Source organism: Siphateles boraxobius, unplaced genomic scaffold (assembly GCF_051911475.1).
Source record: "Siphateles boraxobius isolate OS27281-9 unplaced genomic scaffold, OSU_SipBor_1 9, whole genome shotgun sequence".
NCBI lineage: Eukaryota > Metazoa > Chordata > Actinopteri > Cypriniformes > Leuciscidae > Siphateles > Siphateles boraxobius.
In genome coordinates, this window is record NW_027509219.1 from 64,867 (window position 1) to 80,431 (window position 15,565).

General features: G+C 37.5%; 1 protein-coding gene across 2 annotated transcripts in view; it reads left to right on the top strand.

Annotated features, from left to right (window-relative positions):
• Window positions 1-7,584: 7,584 nt before the first annotated feature.
• The window catches only part of ube2d4 (ubiquitin conjugating enzyme E2 D4), a 28,038-nt gene continuing 20,057 nt past the window's right edge, over window positions 7,585-15,565 (top strand). Inside the window, exon 1 of one of the 2 annotated variants that reach the window (XM_077223729.1) lies at window positions 7,585-7,877. In XM_077223729.1, coding sequence (XP_077079844.1) covers window positions 7,854-7,877 — 24 coding nt within the window. In that variant the 5' untranslated portion in view covers window positions 7,585-7,853. The remainder of the gene's footprint in view (window positions 7,878-15,565) is intronic. The other variant, XR_013201134.1, reaches the window with a different exon arrangement.

Below are 15,565 nucleotides of genomic sequence, written 5' to 3' on the forward strand. Positions count from 1 at the left end.
AGATAGCTCTAATCCCCTGCACTTCTCCTCTCACAGTCGAAGCGGTTGACGAACGGCCCCTAGGCACGGGGCGAATTACTCACATGACGCAAGAGCTACAGATGCGAACAGGACTGTTGCACTGTGAGAATATCCATTTCTACATTCTGTCTGCTCCACACACTCCTGTCATACTGGGTCTACCCTGGCTAAGAAGTCATAATCCTTACCTGCAATGGACTACGGGTCAAATTATCCGCTTGGGTGAAGATTGCTTTTCCAAGTGCCTAAGTCCCATTAAACCGCTGCCAGTTCGAAGCACCTCAGAGTCCAGTGAAAATTCTACTCTCTCCAGTCTGCCTGCTGAATATCGCGACCTGGCTGAGGCCTTCAGTAAAGCCAAAGCTACCCAGTTACCTCCTCATCGGGAATACGACTGTGCCATCGATCTCATCCCAGGATCCATACCGTCCAGGGGACGCATTTTTCCCCTTTCTCAGACCGAAACTTTGCGCTTGAAATATCTGATACACATCTAATTTACAAACATTACCCATCATAAACATCTTAAAGATAATTCATAAATGTCTGTAATTACCAACAGCAAAGTTCTGAATAGAGTTGTATTGTAAATGAGCAAATTCTCGAAAAAAAAGTCAAAAATTCAACAAAATTATGCACATCATAGATGTCTATACTGTGTGTATGCTATATTAATGTCTATTACATTTACCTTTCTATATTGAATTGAGTGGTTCGCTCATGGGCCAGGGAAAGGTTGTCAAGAACATTTTTAAATGACTTGCCATCGGCACCAAGAGCCACTGCAACTTCATCCCATGCTTTTTCCTTAGCCTGCAAGTCTTTATAAAGCACATTATGTGACTCATAAATAACTTTACGCTTCTCAACCTCCATGATGAGACGAGTGCCGTCCATTATTGTCGTCTTTTCAGATGCACTGAAGACCACCGCTTGTGACACCACGTGCTTTTGTTTATGATTGTCAGCATGATGTCAGCATGACATCTGTTCTTATGCTAATATATATATATATATATATATATATATATATATAATTAAATTAATCTGTAACTTAAGATAAACTAGCAGTAGCCTATAAATTGTTTAAACTTGTTTTTGTAGTTCAGGCAAAAAGTTTGTTTTTGGACATTTGTTTTCTTTTTAAACTGCTGAAGGTCATTTGATTGACTGTTTAAAACACAATAGATATCATCACTGCCTACTCTACTCCACTCCACTCATCTCGTCTCATCTCTACTCTTCTCCACTCGTCTCTACTGTACTCTACTCTCGTCTCATCTCTACTCGTCTCTACTGTACTCTACTCTCGTCTCATCTCTACTCTTCTCCACTCGTCTCTACTGTACTCTACTCTCGTCTCATCTCTACTCGTCTCTACTGTACTCTACTCTTATCTCATCTCTACTCGTCTCTCCACTCGTCTCTACTCTACTCGTCTATCCACTCGTCTCTACTCTACTCTTGTCTCATCTCTACTCGTCTCTCCACTCGTCTTGTCTCATCTCTACTCTCTTCTCAGCAGTACTCCACTCTCTTCTCTACTGTACTCTACTCTCATCTCTTCTCTTCTCTACTCATCTCTCCACTCGTTTCTACTCTACTCTTCTCTACTGTACTCTACTCTACTCTCTTCTCTTTTTCCTCTACACTCCACTCGTCTATCCACTCGTCTCTACTCTACTCTTGTCTCATCTCTACTCGTCTCTCCACTCGTCTGGTCTCATCTCTACTCTCTTCTCTACATTACTCCACTCTCTTCTCTACTGCACTCTACTCTCATCTCTTCTCTACTCGTCTCTCCACTCATTTCTACTCTACTCTTCTCTACTGTACTCTACTCTCATCTCATCTGTACTCGTCTCTCCACTCGTCTCTACTCTACTCTCATCTCATCTCCACTCGTCTCTACTCTACTCTCATCTCATCTCTACTCGTCTCTCCACTCGTCTCTACTCTACTCTCTTCTCTACTGTACTCTACTCTCGTCTCATCTCTACTCGTCTCTCCATTCTTCTCTACTCTACTCTCTTCTCTACTGTACTCTACTCTCGTCTCATCTCTACTCGTCTCTCCACTCGTCTCTACTCTACTCTCTTCTCTACTGTACTCTACTCTCGTCTCTTCTCTACTCGTCTCTCCACTAGTCTCTACTCAACTCTCTTCTCTGCTCGTCTCTCTTATACACTCCACTCGTCTCTTCTCTACTCTACTCTACTCTACTCTACTCGTCTCCTCTACACTCCAATCGTCTCTACTCTACTCTCTTCTCTACTCATCTCTCCTCTACACTCCACTCATCACTCCACTCGTCTCTACTCTACTCTCATCTCTACTGTACTCTACTCTCATCTCTACTGTACTCTACTCTCATCTCATCTCTACTCATTTCTCTACTCGTTTCTCCACTCGTCTCCACTCTACTCTTTTCTCTACTCTACTCTTCTCTACTGTACTCTACTGTCGTCTCATCTCTACTCGTTTCTCTATACGTTTCTCCACTCGTCTCTACTCTACTCTCTTCTCTACTCGTCTCTCCTCTACACTCCACTCGTCTCTACTCTACTCTCTTCTCTATTCATCACACTCCTCTCATCTCTACTTTACTCTACTCAACTCTCGTCTCATCTCTACTCGTCTCTCCACTAGTCTCTACTCTACTCGTCTCTCCTCTACACTCCTCTCGTCTCTACTCTACTCTACTCTCTTCTCTACTCATCTCTCCTCTACACTCCTCTCGTCTCTACTCTACTCTACTCTCTTCTCTACTCATCTCTCCTCTACACTCCTCTCGTCTCTACTCTACTCTACTCTCTTCTCTACTCATCTCTCCTCTACACTCCTCTCGTCTCTACTCTACTCTACTCTCTTCTCTACTCGTCTCTCCTCTACTCTACTCTCTTCTCTACTCGTCTCTCCTCTACACTCCTCTCGTCTCTACTCTACTCTCTTCTCTACTCGTCTCTCCTCTACACTCCTCTCGTCTCTACTCTACTCTCTTCTCTACTCGTCTCTCCTCTACACTCCTCTCGTCTCTACTCTACTCTCTTCTCTACTCGTCTCTCCTCTACACTCCTCTCGTCTCTACTCTACTCTCTTCTCTACTCGTCTCTCCTCTACACTCCACTCATCTCTCCACTCGTCTCTAGTCTACTCTTCTCTACTGTACTCTACTCTTCTCTACTGTACTCTACTCTCGTATCCTCTCTACTTGTCTCTTCTCTCCTCTCCACTAGTCTCTACTCTACTCGTCTCTCATCTTGTCTCTTCTCTCGCCTCTAATCTACTCTACTCTACTTGTCTCTTCTCTTGTCTCTTCTGCATCTGACTCCTTCAGGACACTGGACTTATTCAAAGAGCAGGGATGAGCCTTGACAATGCCATATTATCAGCTGGAATCTCTAGGTCTGCAAAAGAAAAAATACTCCTTCTCAGTGTCACACTGAAGAGAGATCGCTAAACCTGACACTGAGGAGAGCCATTTAAGAGCACTGAACAGTGCCAGCTATTCATGCGGGCCTGTGAAGAGAATGGCCGCTCTTCTGTCCTCGCCTTGTTTAAAACACAGAGAAGGAAACTCATGAGGGTCCGAGAGACAAGGCAGCGCAGAAATTCGAGCAGCCAGCTGACTCACACATGAATAGAGGCAGCACAATGATAAAGTAATCACCCTCACAATCTGCCGGTTTATCAGCGCGCTCCACCGCTAGCCTAAACAGATAATGAAATGAAGTATCACTAACTAATGGAAGACGGGCTGAGAGATGACACACACATCTGTGCGCTGTTGATCGCAACACTTGATCATTCAGATTATGTCATTTGAAAAATGTACAAATCCAATTGAATTGTCTGGGGAATCTTAAGAAGGGGAGTTATGAAATTTTAAGACGCATCTCATTGGTTAAAAGTAACTACCTGGATTTCTAACATTAAATAAGCGGTGGTAGGAATTTCAGCTAAGCTAACACAATTCATGTGGCAATATATTGAATATCTCATATATGAGATCCAAATTCACAGATTAAAAGTCGCCCTCCAAAACAACATATTAGACCCCCTCTGAGACAAAAACAATCATTGTAAAATAATTTTCTGAATATCTCTTTTTGTGTTTTTCAAGAAAGTCATAAATGTTTGGACTGACTTTTCATTTTTGGCTGAACTTTAGAGATAAGACAAATGCGCAGGGACATTGGTCTCGTCCTCATCTGTACTCGCTTATTTAAGCTACAACATATAAATGATAGTGCTGTTTTGAATATAAAGGTATGAACAGCTGAGGTTTCTTTTTTAAATTTATTTTAACAATATAGCAGTGTCTTATTGATTTTAGAATAGTTGACAAAAAATATTTTTTTTACTTTATTTCATTTAAAGGAACATGTCAGGTTCAGTACAAGTTAAGCTTGATCGGCAGCCTTTGTGGCATGATGCTGATTACAAAAAAAAATTCCCCTTGAATGGGTAAATCTGTAAATATGTTTCAATAACTAGCCACAAGACATAAACAATATGTTTATATGCTTTTAGTGTAAAAACAAAACAAAAAACATAGCAATATAATGCCCTGAAACCCTAAAGTGCTCCCTTAGAATGTCAAGAACATCTTTACAGCTTAAATAATACACATATTTTAATAGAAGAATTAACGCAAGTGATAGTACAAAAATATAAGTTTTGCATTTCTGCTTTTAAATCTTCCAAAACTTGGCTCCATTTCTTTTCAGTAAATCCTTTGTGGACGGACAGTATGTGTTCACGATGTTGACAGGAAAAAGTGATAAAAAGTCATGGGATAGCTTTAATGTTTTTGTGACTGGGCAAGCTAATGCTTTAACCTGAGTAAGAATTAAGAACTCTAACAATAGGGATCGTAAATTCAATATCTGTCGATTACTTTCTTGCTTCCTGGAGAAGAAGAGAGAATTATCCTCATCCCAACAGAGCTGAAAAAAGAAAAAAGATATGGAGGAAACCAGATACAATTTAAAAGTTAAAAATTATAGACATTTTAAGAAGTATATCAAGTACCTTTTGACAGTGTTGACAATATGTGTAGCTCCAGAAAATCCATAATTTGGCGGCTTTCAAAGAATTGACCCTTTTCACATTTGGTTTCCCAGAAGAGGAAGTCATTATAGATGGGTAAACTTCTGGTGAATGAGAAACTACATTAAATATATTTCCTGTTTGCTCAAATAACAAAAGGAAAACTCTACAATATAGTTTTCACAACTTTCAAATGATGAAAAAAATAGAGAGAGATTGATAAAAGTCTTTAAAAAAATGTATCAATTGCTTACAAAGCACAAAAGTGAGTAAAACATAATAACATTTGAATCCAGAAAGGAGTAAATAAATAAAGAGCGGTAATAAAGAATATACAGAACAGTTAACATTATTTAAATTATGATTTAAATAAAAATAAAACATTAGGCTACTTAAAAACACCAAAGTATGAGCATATAATCAGAATTTACAGGAGGTGGATACATCATTTTAATATCTTTTTGAAAGGTTGATAACGGAAGAGAAAAAGATGTCAACTTTACCGTCACTAGAAACACTCACAGCAGCGTTAAATATTTTTTTGTAATTTAATACAAAGTATAGGCTATTGTTATAAAATACATACATTTAAAAAAATAAAGATATAAAAAAATCTTACAGGATTAGATTTAGGATGCTGAAGACCGTTAAAACGCGACATCACAGTCTGTGAAAAAGGTCAATTTTGACAGTTAGAGATTTAAAATACAAAAGGGCGGGAATAAAGAACCATTTTAGCATTAAGAAGCATATCGTTATACAGGACGATATGATCCTAAATATAACTATTATTACGTATTATTTAGACTGTACCGAATCCAAAATATTATTTTAATCAACTGTATTTGGCACACATTGACCAATCAGCATTCAAGATCAAATATGTTTTATGAGTGAACAAAAAAACAACTCATACTCATTTTTGCTCATACCATATATATTATAAACATAACACTTTAGAGAATGTTTGTGGGGCCGCTTATTCACATTGATTAATTTTAAGAGAGTTTCTCATTGTTAAAGCATGCATAAACCCTGCATGGCTCATTTTAAGCACACAATAGGGGCAGCTTTACAGGAGAGGAGTATTTTATACAGGCTGGAATAAAATTCACTCAGAGAGATCATGACTTGCCTCAGGCTGACAGAGAAGCCATTAGTGTCACAGTTATATTGGATAAACCTGAGACGAAATACAACACAATCATCTGATACTCATGCACATGGCAGACATAAAGAAACTGATCATTTAGTAGGCTATTGACCAGTACGAAATGTTAATATAACCCAGTGTAAATGTACCAATAATTCGCCAAAATAGGATGCAGAAAACTGTATTTTAACACTTTCTAACCACATAAATTATTGCTCCGTCAAAGACAGGGAAAAATGTAAAAAGTCTGGTTCCAGACTTTTTACACCAGTAAATATTTCTCAGAGTAGCCTAGGTTTTTCTCTGTTTAGACACTCTCAAAGTCCTGGCAACAAAACAGCTATTGAACATTTCCACTGTTATTGCCCAGGAAACAAGATACTGTTCATTAAACACAAGGTTGTCACAAGGGGAACCTACCTATTATTGGCTATTTAAAAGCATATAATACTTATTCGAAATTATAGGCTTTACTAAATGAAATTGAAACAGTTACATAATAATGAAACAAAACATTGTTACAATTGCTGGCCATCATATATATATATATATTCTCTGTGTCACATGATGGAAATGTTGTCCCGTGCTTTTTGCTTATGAACAGAAATACTTTGGATTATCCACCATTTAAATAGTCAAACAGCGTCATCTTGTGGATTGAGACAGCACAACAATAGATTGGATGGACTCTCAAAACTTACTACACATTTAATTTTCAGGGATTTACGTAGCCTATTAGGGAAACTAAGAATAGATTCGCGTGTATTAAAAATATAATTTAGAATCTATTCTAAGTTATAAAAGGCATGTTAGTGTACGTAAATAAAACGGTAACGGTAACACTTTACAATTGGGGTTAATTAATTAACATTAGTTTACTACCTTAGTTAACATTAACTAAGAATGAACAATACTTCTTCAGAATTTATTAAATAGTTACTATTGCTTTCAACATTGACTAATACGTCATTAAAATCAAAGGTTGTATGTTAATGCATTGTGTGTGAACTAACATGAACAAATAATGAACAGCTGCATTTTTATTAACTAACATTAACAAACATTAATAAATACTGTAACAAATGTATTGCTCATTGTTCATGTTAGTAAATACATTAATGTTAACTAATGCACCTTATTGTAAAGTGTTACCACGACAACTATATAATAGTGTAGCTAAACGAGACAGAAGTAGAATGATTAAGGCGTAGATTTATATTTATCTTCGATCATAATTTTCTTCTGCTACATCCTCTATGAAAAACTTGCAGATAACGCCAACAGAACTACATTTCCCAAGATCCCCTCTCTAACGCCACGCGCACGCTCTAGTATCGCGATAATATCTCAAATACGTTGTGTTGTATCGCGAGATTACCTTCCTGCTGTTTAGTACAGCACTGAAAACTGTCAGTGAGGTTAGAGGGGGTAAGAATTCCTCAAACCGGCGACTGCCGTTTAAACAGCAGTGTGAATGTCCAAATCTATGCGTTTGTGTAATTACGTACCTAACGCGTGACACTGAGAGGGAAAAACAACAACAACAACCGCGTTCTCATCCAAACTGTACAGGCCAACAGTATCTGAACTAGATCAAACAGACACTGTGCTGTAATACAGCGATCAAATGGCGTTGAAAAGAATCCAAAAGGTGAGTTTGTGTTCATTGTGTGGATCGCATAACCTCACAGCCTCTGTCAATGTCCTCATCGTCATCTTCTAACGCTGTTGTGAATGTAAAGCACTCGCACTTTCCTCATTTTATCCCCATCTGGTCAAGACAAAGACGGATGGCCAATGGTGGATGCATGCAGTCGACAGACGCTTGTTCTCGTTCTGATCGTTACAAATTCACGGGCATTATGTTATAAACAGTCACTGATAATTCGATACTGCTGATTACGAGTGTTTGTTTTGCGCAATATGTGATCGACAACGTCTAACGTTATTGTCGATGTGTGATGTTTTAGCACAAGGAACTGTGCGCATAAAACACATGTTTATGGGGTTTTTCAGGTGTTGTTATGAATGATTTGTGGCATGTAAGTTCGGTGGAGATCTAAACAACGTTAAAATTTATCTTTTCTTATTGTCGGTCATGAATGAGAGAAACGACACTGGTGCGCATGCGTGATGGGCGACAACAGCTTTCAAGTTGCCAAATGCTGAACCCCAATGTCAGTGTGTCCATATATGGCTCGGCAAATAGGGCACTAGGACAGCGGAGGGTATTTTTAACAGATTTTCCACCCTGTTCGCATAACTACTTTATTCACAGAAAAAAATCACTGTTTTGATTTCTGTGATTCCATAATCACTAATTATAAGAAAAAAAATCTGTAATTATTTACTCGCCTTTACGATATTGTTCTTATGAACTCACATGCTGTTATTTTTAGGCAGAAATTTTATTTCAGCTCTAACATTTTTAGTTACCAGAAAGGATCTTAAAGCCCCCGTGGTGAAAATCAAGCTTTTAATGTTGTTTATGTGATGTTTTTAATATACTTTAACCACGTGTAAATTCCAGAACAGCAACTGTAAACACATTCCCCTGATGGCAAATACTGACCCATTTACAAACGGTGGATCAGAACTAGAAAATCTCAGGAGAGACGATGCATGGCTGACAAACATGACACTGAAAGTCCCACTGCCCACTGTGATGAAAATCAAGCTTTTATTGTTGTTTATATGTTTATGTGATGTTTTTAATATTCTTTAAGACACTCCACGTGTAAATTCATAAGTCGACAGCATTGCTGAGTATTTTCTTCTTAAAACTGCAGTGAACCAAAGACAGTCTCAAAATCGCTGGTGTTTCTGACATCACAAACTAACTTGTAACCAATCAGATCAAAGGTGTGATCGTCAACGAGTGGATCTCTGAGTTGAGTGAGTGAGTGGAGGCGGGGCTCATTTGCATATTTATAGAACCGTGTATATTAAATGAGGCAAGGGTGTCGAGTTACATTCAAGCTATTTTAAGGCATCAAAGAGTTTGTCATTTTGGTGATCGAGGATGAATTTTAAGGGATAAAATTGGCTACAGGGCGACTTCAAGTCGGCATGAAACGGAAGTTGCGGTATTATTTTATTCCCTATTTTGACGAGTGAAACGCTTCTGGATCAAGAACAAATGTGGGCGGGGCTTGATTTTGTCCTGGAGAATGGATTTGGATGGTTGTGGTTTGCTATTGGTGGATCTCATGTGAGTGACAGGTTGCCCCGCCCTCGCGCCAGTAAACGCATCATCAGAGAAGAGATGTAGCTGCAAAAGGGAAAGTTATTCTAATTAAAGTTTACAAGGCACACGAATGAAAAAGTGATGTGCTCGGATAATTCATATATAATAAATACTGCAATTTTTAACTATTCCATAAAAACAATAATTGCAAATAATTTCACTGTGACTTTAAGAAGACTAGAAAATACAGAATAATTATCTCAGATAGGCAACATAAAATTTCAGTCACTCTTTAGATCAGGGTCCAATTCTCACTATTAACTATGACTTTTGCCTCAATAAACTCCTGATTACTGCTCATTAATAGTTAGTAGGGTAGTTTAAGGGATGTAGAATATGGCCATCATGCAGAATAAGACATTAATATGTGCTTTATAAGTACTAAAATGCAGCTAGTATCCTAGTAATATGTATACTAATAAGCAACTAGTTAATAGTCAGAATTGGACACTAAACAAAAGTGTTACCAAATTTTGTACAATATTTAAAAGGTTAAATTTGAGTTTGAATATAATTTTTTCATGACTTTAATAGCTATAAACCATTTACCTCAGATGTTGAAAATAACTCCAAGGAAACAAGAACGTTCAAACTGTAGTGTATACACAATGTGAGCAAAGACGTAGCCTATATTTCAAGACAAAGATTGTATTTTTGTTGAATAATGTTAAAATTATTGTTCATTTTATGTTAAATCGATTACGTGCGTATCCGTTTCGTGGTTGCTAGAAGGCAGTGCGTTTGCAGAGAGACTCTGCCCACACACTCTTCTGATTGGCTGTGATTTGTGATTTGATTTTGTCGTGTTGGTGGTATGTTATCGCATTGTGTCTGTTTGTCAGGAAACATTATGGTGTGCATTGTAATTTTTGGAGCTTGGCAGCATGGTTACAATAAATTGTCCTTGTATGCGATTTGGCAAGGCTGTGATTAGGGCTGGGATAAACGATTATTTTTAAACGATTAATCTAGCGATTATTTTTCGATGCATAGATTAATCTAACGATTCATTTTTTCAGTCTGATTCGATTTCGATTATCTCCCCATTAATTGACTAACAGCAATTTTTAAATGTTGATTTACATATCTGAATGAAAAAAACATGAATTCCTTAACATTGCAATATTTGTTTATTGCTCTTAAAATTCCAAAAGACCATACAAGTGCAAAGAATGCATTCTTAGTCATAGGTAGCATTCAATAAAACCTTGAAGCCTTGAAAACACATAGGCCTAGTTTACTGAAAAAAGGGGCAATCTGTCACGACACATTAAAGAGCCACAAAATAGTAGGCCTATATATGGTTTCATTTTCTTTGACTGACCAAATTTGAAAGTTGAGACTTTATAAAATGTTACCTTCTTGCTCCTGTCTGTCAGCGCGTTGTCAGTGTCCTCTATGTATTTTTCACGACATTAATAAGCGCATACTTGCAGCAGTCTCGCACGCGCTTAGAGCTCGTGGGAATTGCACGTATAAAATGAAGTTAAGAAACAACCTCGATCCATCAGGAAACGCCACAGGTCGCTGCATTTCACTGCGCTTCATGTGATGAGATGTGTTAAAAGATAGCGGAGTGCATTCATGATTATTAGCCTTTTCCGGTATAATAATCATCCTGGCGCCGGGTCTGAGTGAGTAATTTACTCTTTAAAATAAAATACTTTATTTTACTCATTTAAGACTGCTCTTATGAGGACACTCGACAATACGGACAGTTTGGCATAATTTGTGTGTGTTATGGTTCGTTCAAGCCCGAAAAAGAACTTTATACTGACGCACATTTTCTGTGGGTTGTGCGTGTGTGTGTGTGTGTGTGTGTGTGTGTATGCGTGTACTTTAGAGGAACGATCGTGCCGCCTTGCACTTCTGATAGTCTGAGGAGCCACTCGTGTTGATACTACTCTCCGGCACCGCCATCTTTGTTTTGAGTCTGACGAATCGACGCGCATATTTTGCGTCGACGTATTTTTTGCTTCGACGTAAGCGATGACGTCGACGCGTTGTCCCAGCCCTAGCTGTGATTATTTTATGCGCAGCTTGTTGGTGCAGCGCGGCTGATCGGCGGTAAATGCTTCTCCATCTGAACACCAGAGGGCGCTCTCGTGCAGACATGTCAGATATGCCTCGTCACAGAAGTAGATGACGCCCGTCATTCCAAGAAATCCCGATCGCTATAGCTGAATAAACAGGAGATTGAAACCCTTTAAATGATTAAACATGACTAATAAACACACGACTGCCTTATTCTGTGTAAGAAGCACATCATCTCACAAAAGGATGAGCTCAACTGTCGTTATGAAGTGCGTTTGGAGTAAAATCATGTTATTAAATGTTGTCTTTGGTTGGACAAGAGGTTATTAAATGCTTCTCATGTTTGGAAAGCTGTTTGACGCGTGTTGCTTTTTCAAATGCACATTGTAAGCGACACAAACTCACAGTGCTTTCAGATGGAGCAGCGTTTACAGAGCCGATCATCAATGACAAGCGATTTAATTTCATTTGCGATTTCAAAATCAAAGACATCTCGATTTAAGTGCGGTTACATGGATGTTGCGATTAATCGTGCAGCCCTATCAAGAATAACGGCTTACAGGTTTATAGATAATGAAAAGAAATTTCACTGTTGACGAAAATATACATTTAAAGTCCCCCTGTGGCGAAAATCAAGCTTTTAATGTTGTTTATGTGTCTATGTGGTGTTTTTAATATGCTTTAAGACAAACCATGTGTAAATTCATAAGTCGACAGCATTGCTGAGTATTTTCTCCTTAAAACTGCAGTGAACCAAAGACAGTCTCAAAAACACGGTTTGAAATCGCTGGTGTTTCTGACGTCACAAACTACCTTGTAACCAATCAGATCAACGTGTGATCGTCAACGAGTGGATCTCTGAGCTGAGTGAGTGAGTGGAGGCGGGGCTCATCTGCATATTGATAGAACCATGTATACTAAATGAGGCAAGGGTGTTGAATCTAGTTACATTCAAGCGATCAAAGATGACTTTTAGGGGATACAATTATTGACTACAGGGGGCCTTTAAGGTCTAGGAAGCCCTGCAAAATGATCCATTCATAAAAATGTTGAATGCACATTTTTAGATACTTTATTAAATGTGGACAGACTAGTGATACATTTCAGACATTTAACTTTTTCCAAATGCCATGTTACATCAACCAGGGGTGAAGAGAGAGTGACAACAACAGATCAGAAATAGACAGCAGAAGCTCCGCCCCCTTTAAAAGCAGCACATATGTAACGCAGTAGTATGTGTGTGTTGTGTTGATCCTGACAGAGGTCATTTATTAAGGATCACACTTGTGCAATGGTCATGTCCAGGCTATCAGAAACAAACAACCTTTTAATGTGCATTTATTCATGTAAGCAAAATAATCTAATTATAATAATACAGGCATTATGTTGATTGATACTATGGACTCTAACGTTGAAGAAAATTAAGACTGTATTTCTTTGCTTTTGCTCACTGTAAGTGACGATAAGTAACGATATACCAATATGCTTTATTGCAGGTTTATAGAATTATTATATAATCTTTCATAATGTTCTTAAATTGAGAATAGTCTTATTTCTGATAAAAATGTATTTGTCAAAGTTGTGGTACGTTTGTAATGTATGAATCATGTCTAGTTTAATTTAATGTATTAAAGAGGTCAGGAATTGAGAAATCAAATTTTCCTTGATCTTTTGATATACAAGGTAATTGCACTATAAAAATATCCTGAAAGTTTCAGAACTCAAAACGTCCTAGTTAGTTCAAAAACAGCTTTTATTGAAAGCAAGCTCAGAAACACCTACTTTTACATAATTTCCTCTTTAGCCACTGATTCGTGCATGCCATGTAGTAAATACAAGACAGAGACATGCTAACACATCAGATCTGCAGAATGAATAGTTGTGATTTGCTGTTCTTTCAGCATTTATGGGGTTAATGCGTCGGAATATCCGATGCTCAAACATTTTTATTTTATATTTTTTTAATTGAAGCAATTTTCTGTAATCCTGAATAAAATCTTCAGTGATCAACAGCTGTTTTGTCATCAGTAGACATTACAACACGGTTCATTTTATCAACACGACACTGCAAATGACAATGTATATGTTTTTCACTTTATCGCAAAGGATGAACAATGAATAGCCTATAAGAGCAACATTCATACTTCCGTTTTCAGGAAACAACGTACGTCATCTTTTGTCAATCATAACTGTGGTAACTCCGTACTTAAAGGGATAGTTCACCCAAAAATTAATAATCTGTCATCATTTACTCTCCCTCAAGTCGTTCCAAATCTGAATGAGTTTCTTTCTTCTGCTGAACACAAAAAAAGAAAATATTTTAAAGAATGTCGGTAACAAAACAGTTGTTGATGATATGGGGTCCAACAACTGTTTTGTTACCGACATTCTTCTAAATATTTTCTTTCTTCTTTTTGTCCAGCAGAAAAAAGAAATTTATTCAGATTTGGAACGACTTGAGGGAGAGTAAATGATGACAATATTCATTTTTGGGTGAACTATCCCTTTAAACTTTATTTCTCACTACCAAGACTTATAGGGGCGGTTTCCCGGACAGAGATTAAGCCTAGTGCTAGACTAAAATGGCCCTTTAAACCAGTTTAACAGAAATCTGCTTTCTCTGTCATGGCTTTAAATAGTCCTAGATTTAGTTTAGTCCAGAGTTTAATAAACTGATTTCCTGGAGGAAGATTAGAGTTACCCCAAGACTAAATCGAGTCTTAAATTAAACCTACCAGGAGGCAGGTTTAACTTCAGATTAACAATGTGTTTCAAAGAAGACACATGTATTACTAGTATATATATACAGTTGTGGTCAGAATTAATGGCACCCCTGGTAAATATGATCAAAAATTTTCTTTTGATCTTCCATTTAAAACAAATTGCAAAAATCTAACCTTTCATTGAAGTAAAATAATTGAAAGTGGGGGGGAAATCACATTATGAAATAAATGTTTTTCTCCAAAGCACGTTGGCCACAATTATTGGCACCCCTAGAATTTTTTTACGAGTGAAATATTTCTGAAGTTTATTTCCATTAATATTTACCTTTTTTTTTTAGCACACCGGGGTGACTAGGAACATAAAATTGTCTTCTTGACTTTTCAAGAATGACTTCTTGTTTCACAGGAGTTTAAATATGAGGAAACACAAAGGCCAAATTCCCTCAATCATCCACCACAATGAGTAAAACCAAAGAATATAGTTCTGATGTGCATTAAAAGATTGTTGAGCATCACAAAATAGAAAGTGGCTGTAAGAAAATAGCTAAAGAATTGAAAATCCCCATTTTGACCATCAGGGCAATAATTATGAAGTTCCAATCAACTCAAGATGTTACGAATCTTTCAAGTGACAAGTTTCGCACGCTCTCCCTTTTGCACCATATATCTCGTTAAATGTGGAGCAAAACTGACTTGTGCATCTGTAGAGGCAGTGGGCGGAGCCAACATGAATATTCATGAGTTTCCCGGGCATGCTCGTGGAACTGCTCATTTTAGTTCACTCAGAGGTTCCCTCCTCGTTTCTCAGCAGGTTTAATGGGTTATATATATATATTATAAGGTAAATATAGTTTCAGCGCGAACTTAAACTACAATTGTGTATCGTTTCGTAATGTTCATAATGTTTTTATTAATTTGCACATTTTGTGCATTCGTCAATGACTGAATGATTGCAGGCATTCACTTCGTGTAGGCCTATATAAAGTATTTAGATTCTTGTGTGAGTTTGGGAGATCTCACCACGAGTGGGAGGGAGTGGGGTCGAGGGAAAGCACGAGAGTGAGTTCAAATGGTTCAATTTCAAAAGAAATGCCTGGAAGTCTGTTGTCTGTTTGTAATTAATTATATATATATATATATATATATAATTAATTACAAACAGACCTCCAGGCTTTTCTTTTCTTCCATAGCTGATGTTTATTTAGCTTGCTTAAAAATAATTTTCTCTTGTTTAGTAAAAAAATTTTTCTGATGCCATTGTTTTCCTTGTATTTGCTTCTCATTTCCAAGCAATTTTTAGCTTTTCTTGGTTCATTCCATGTTTTATAGGCTACC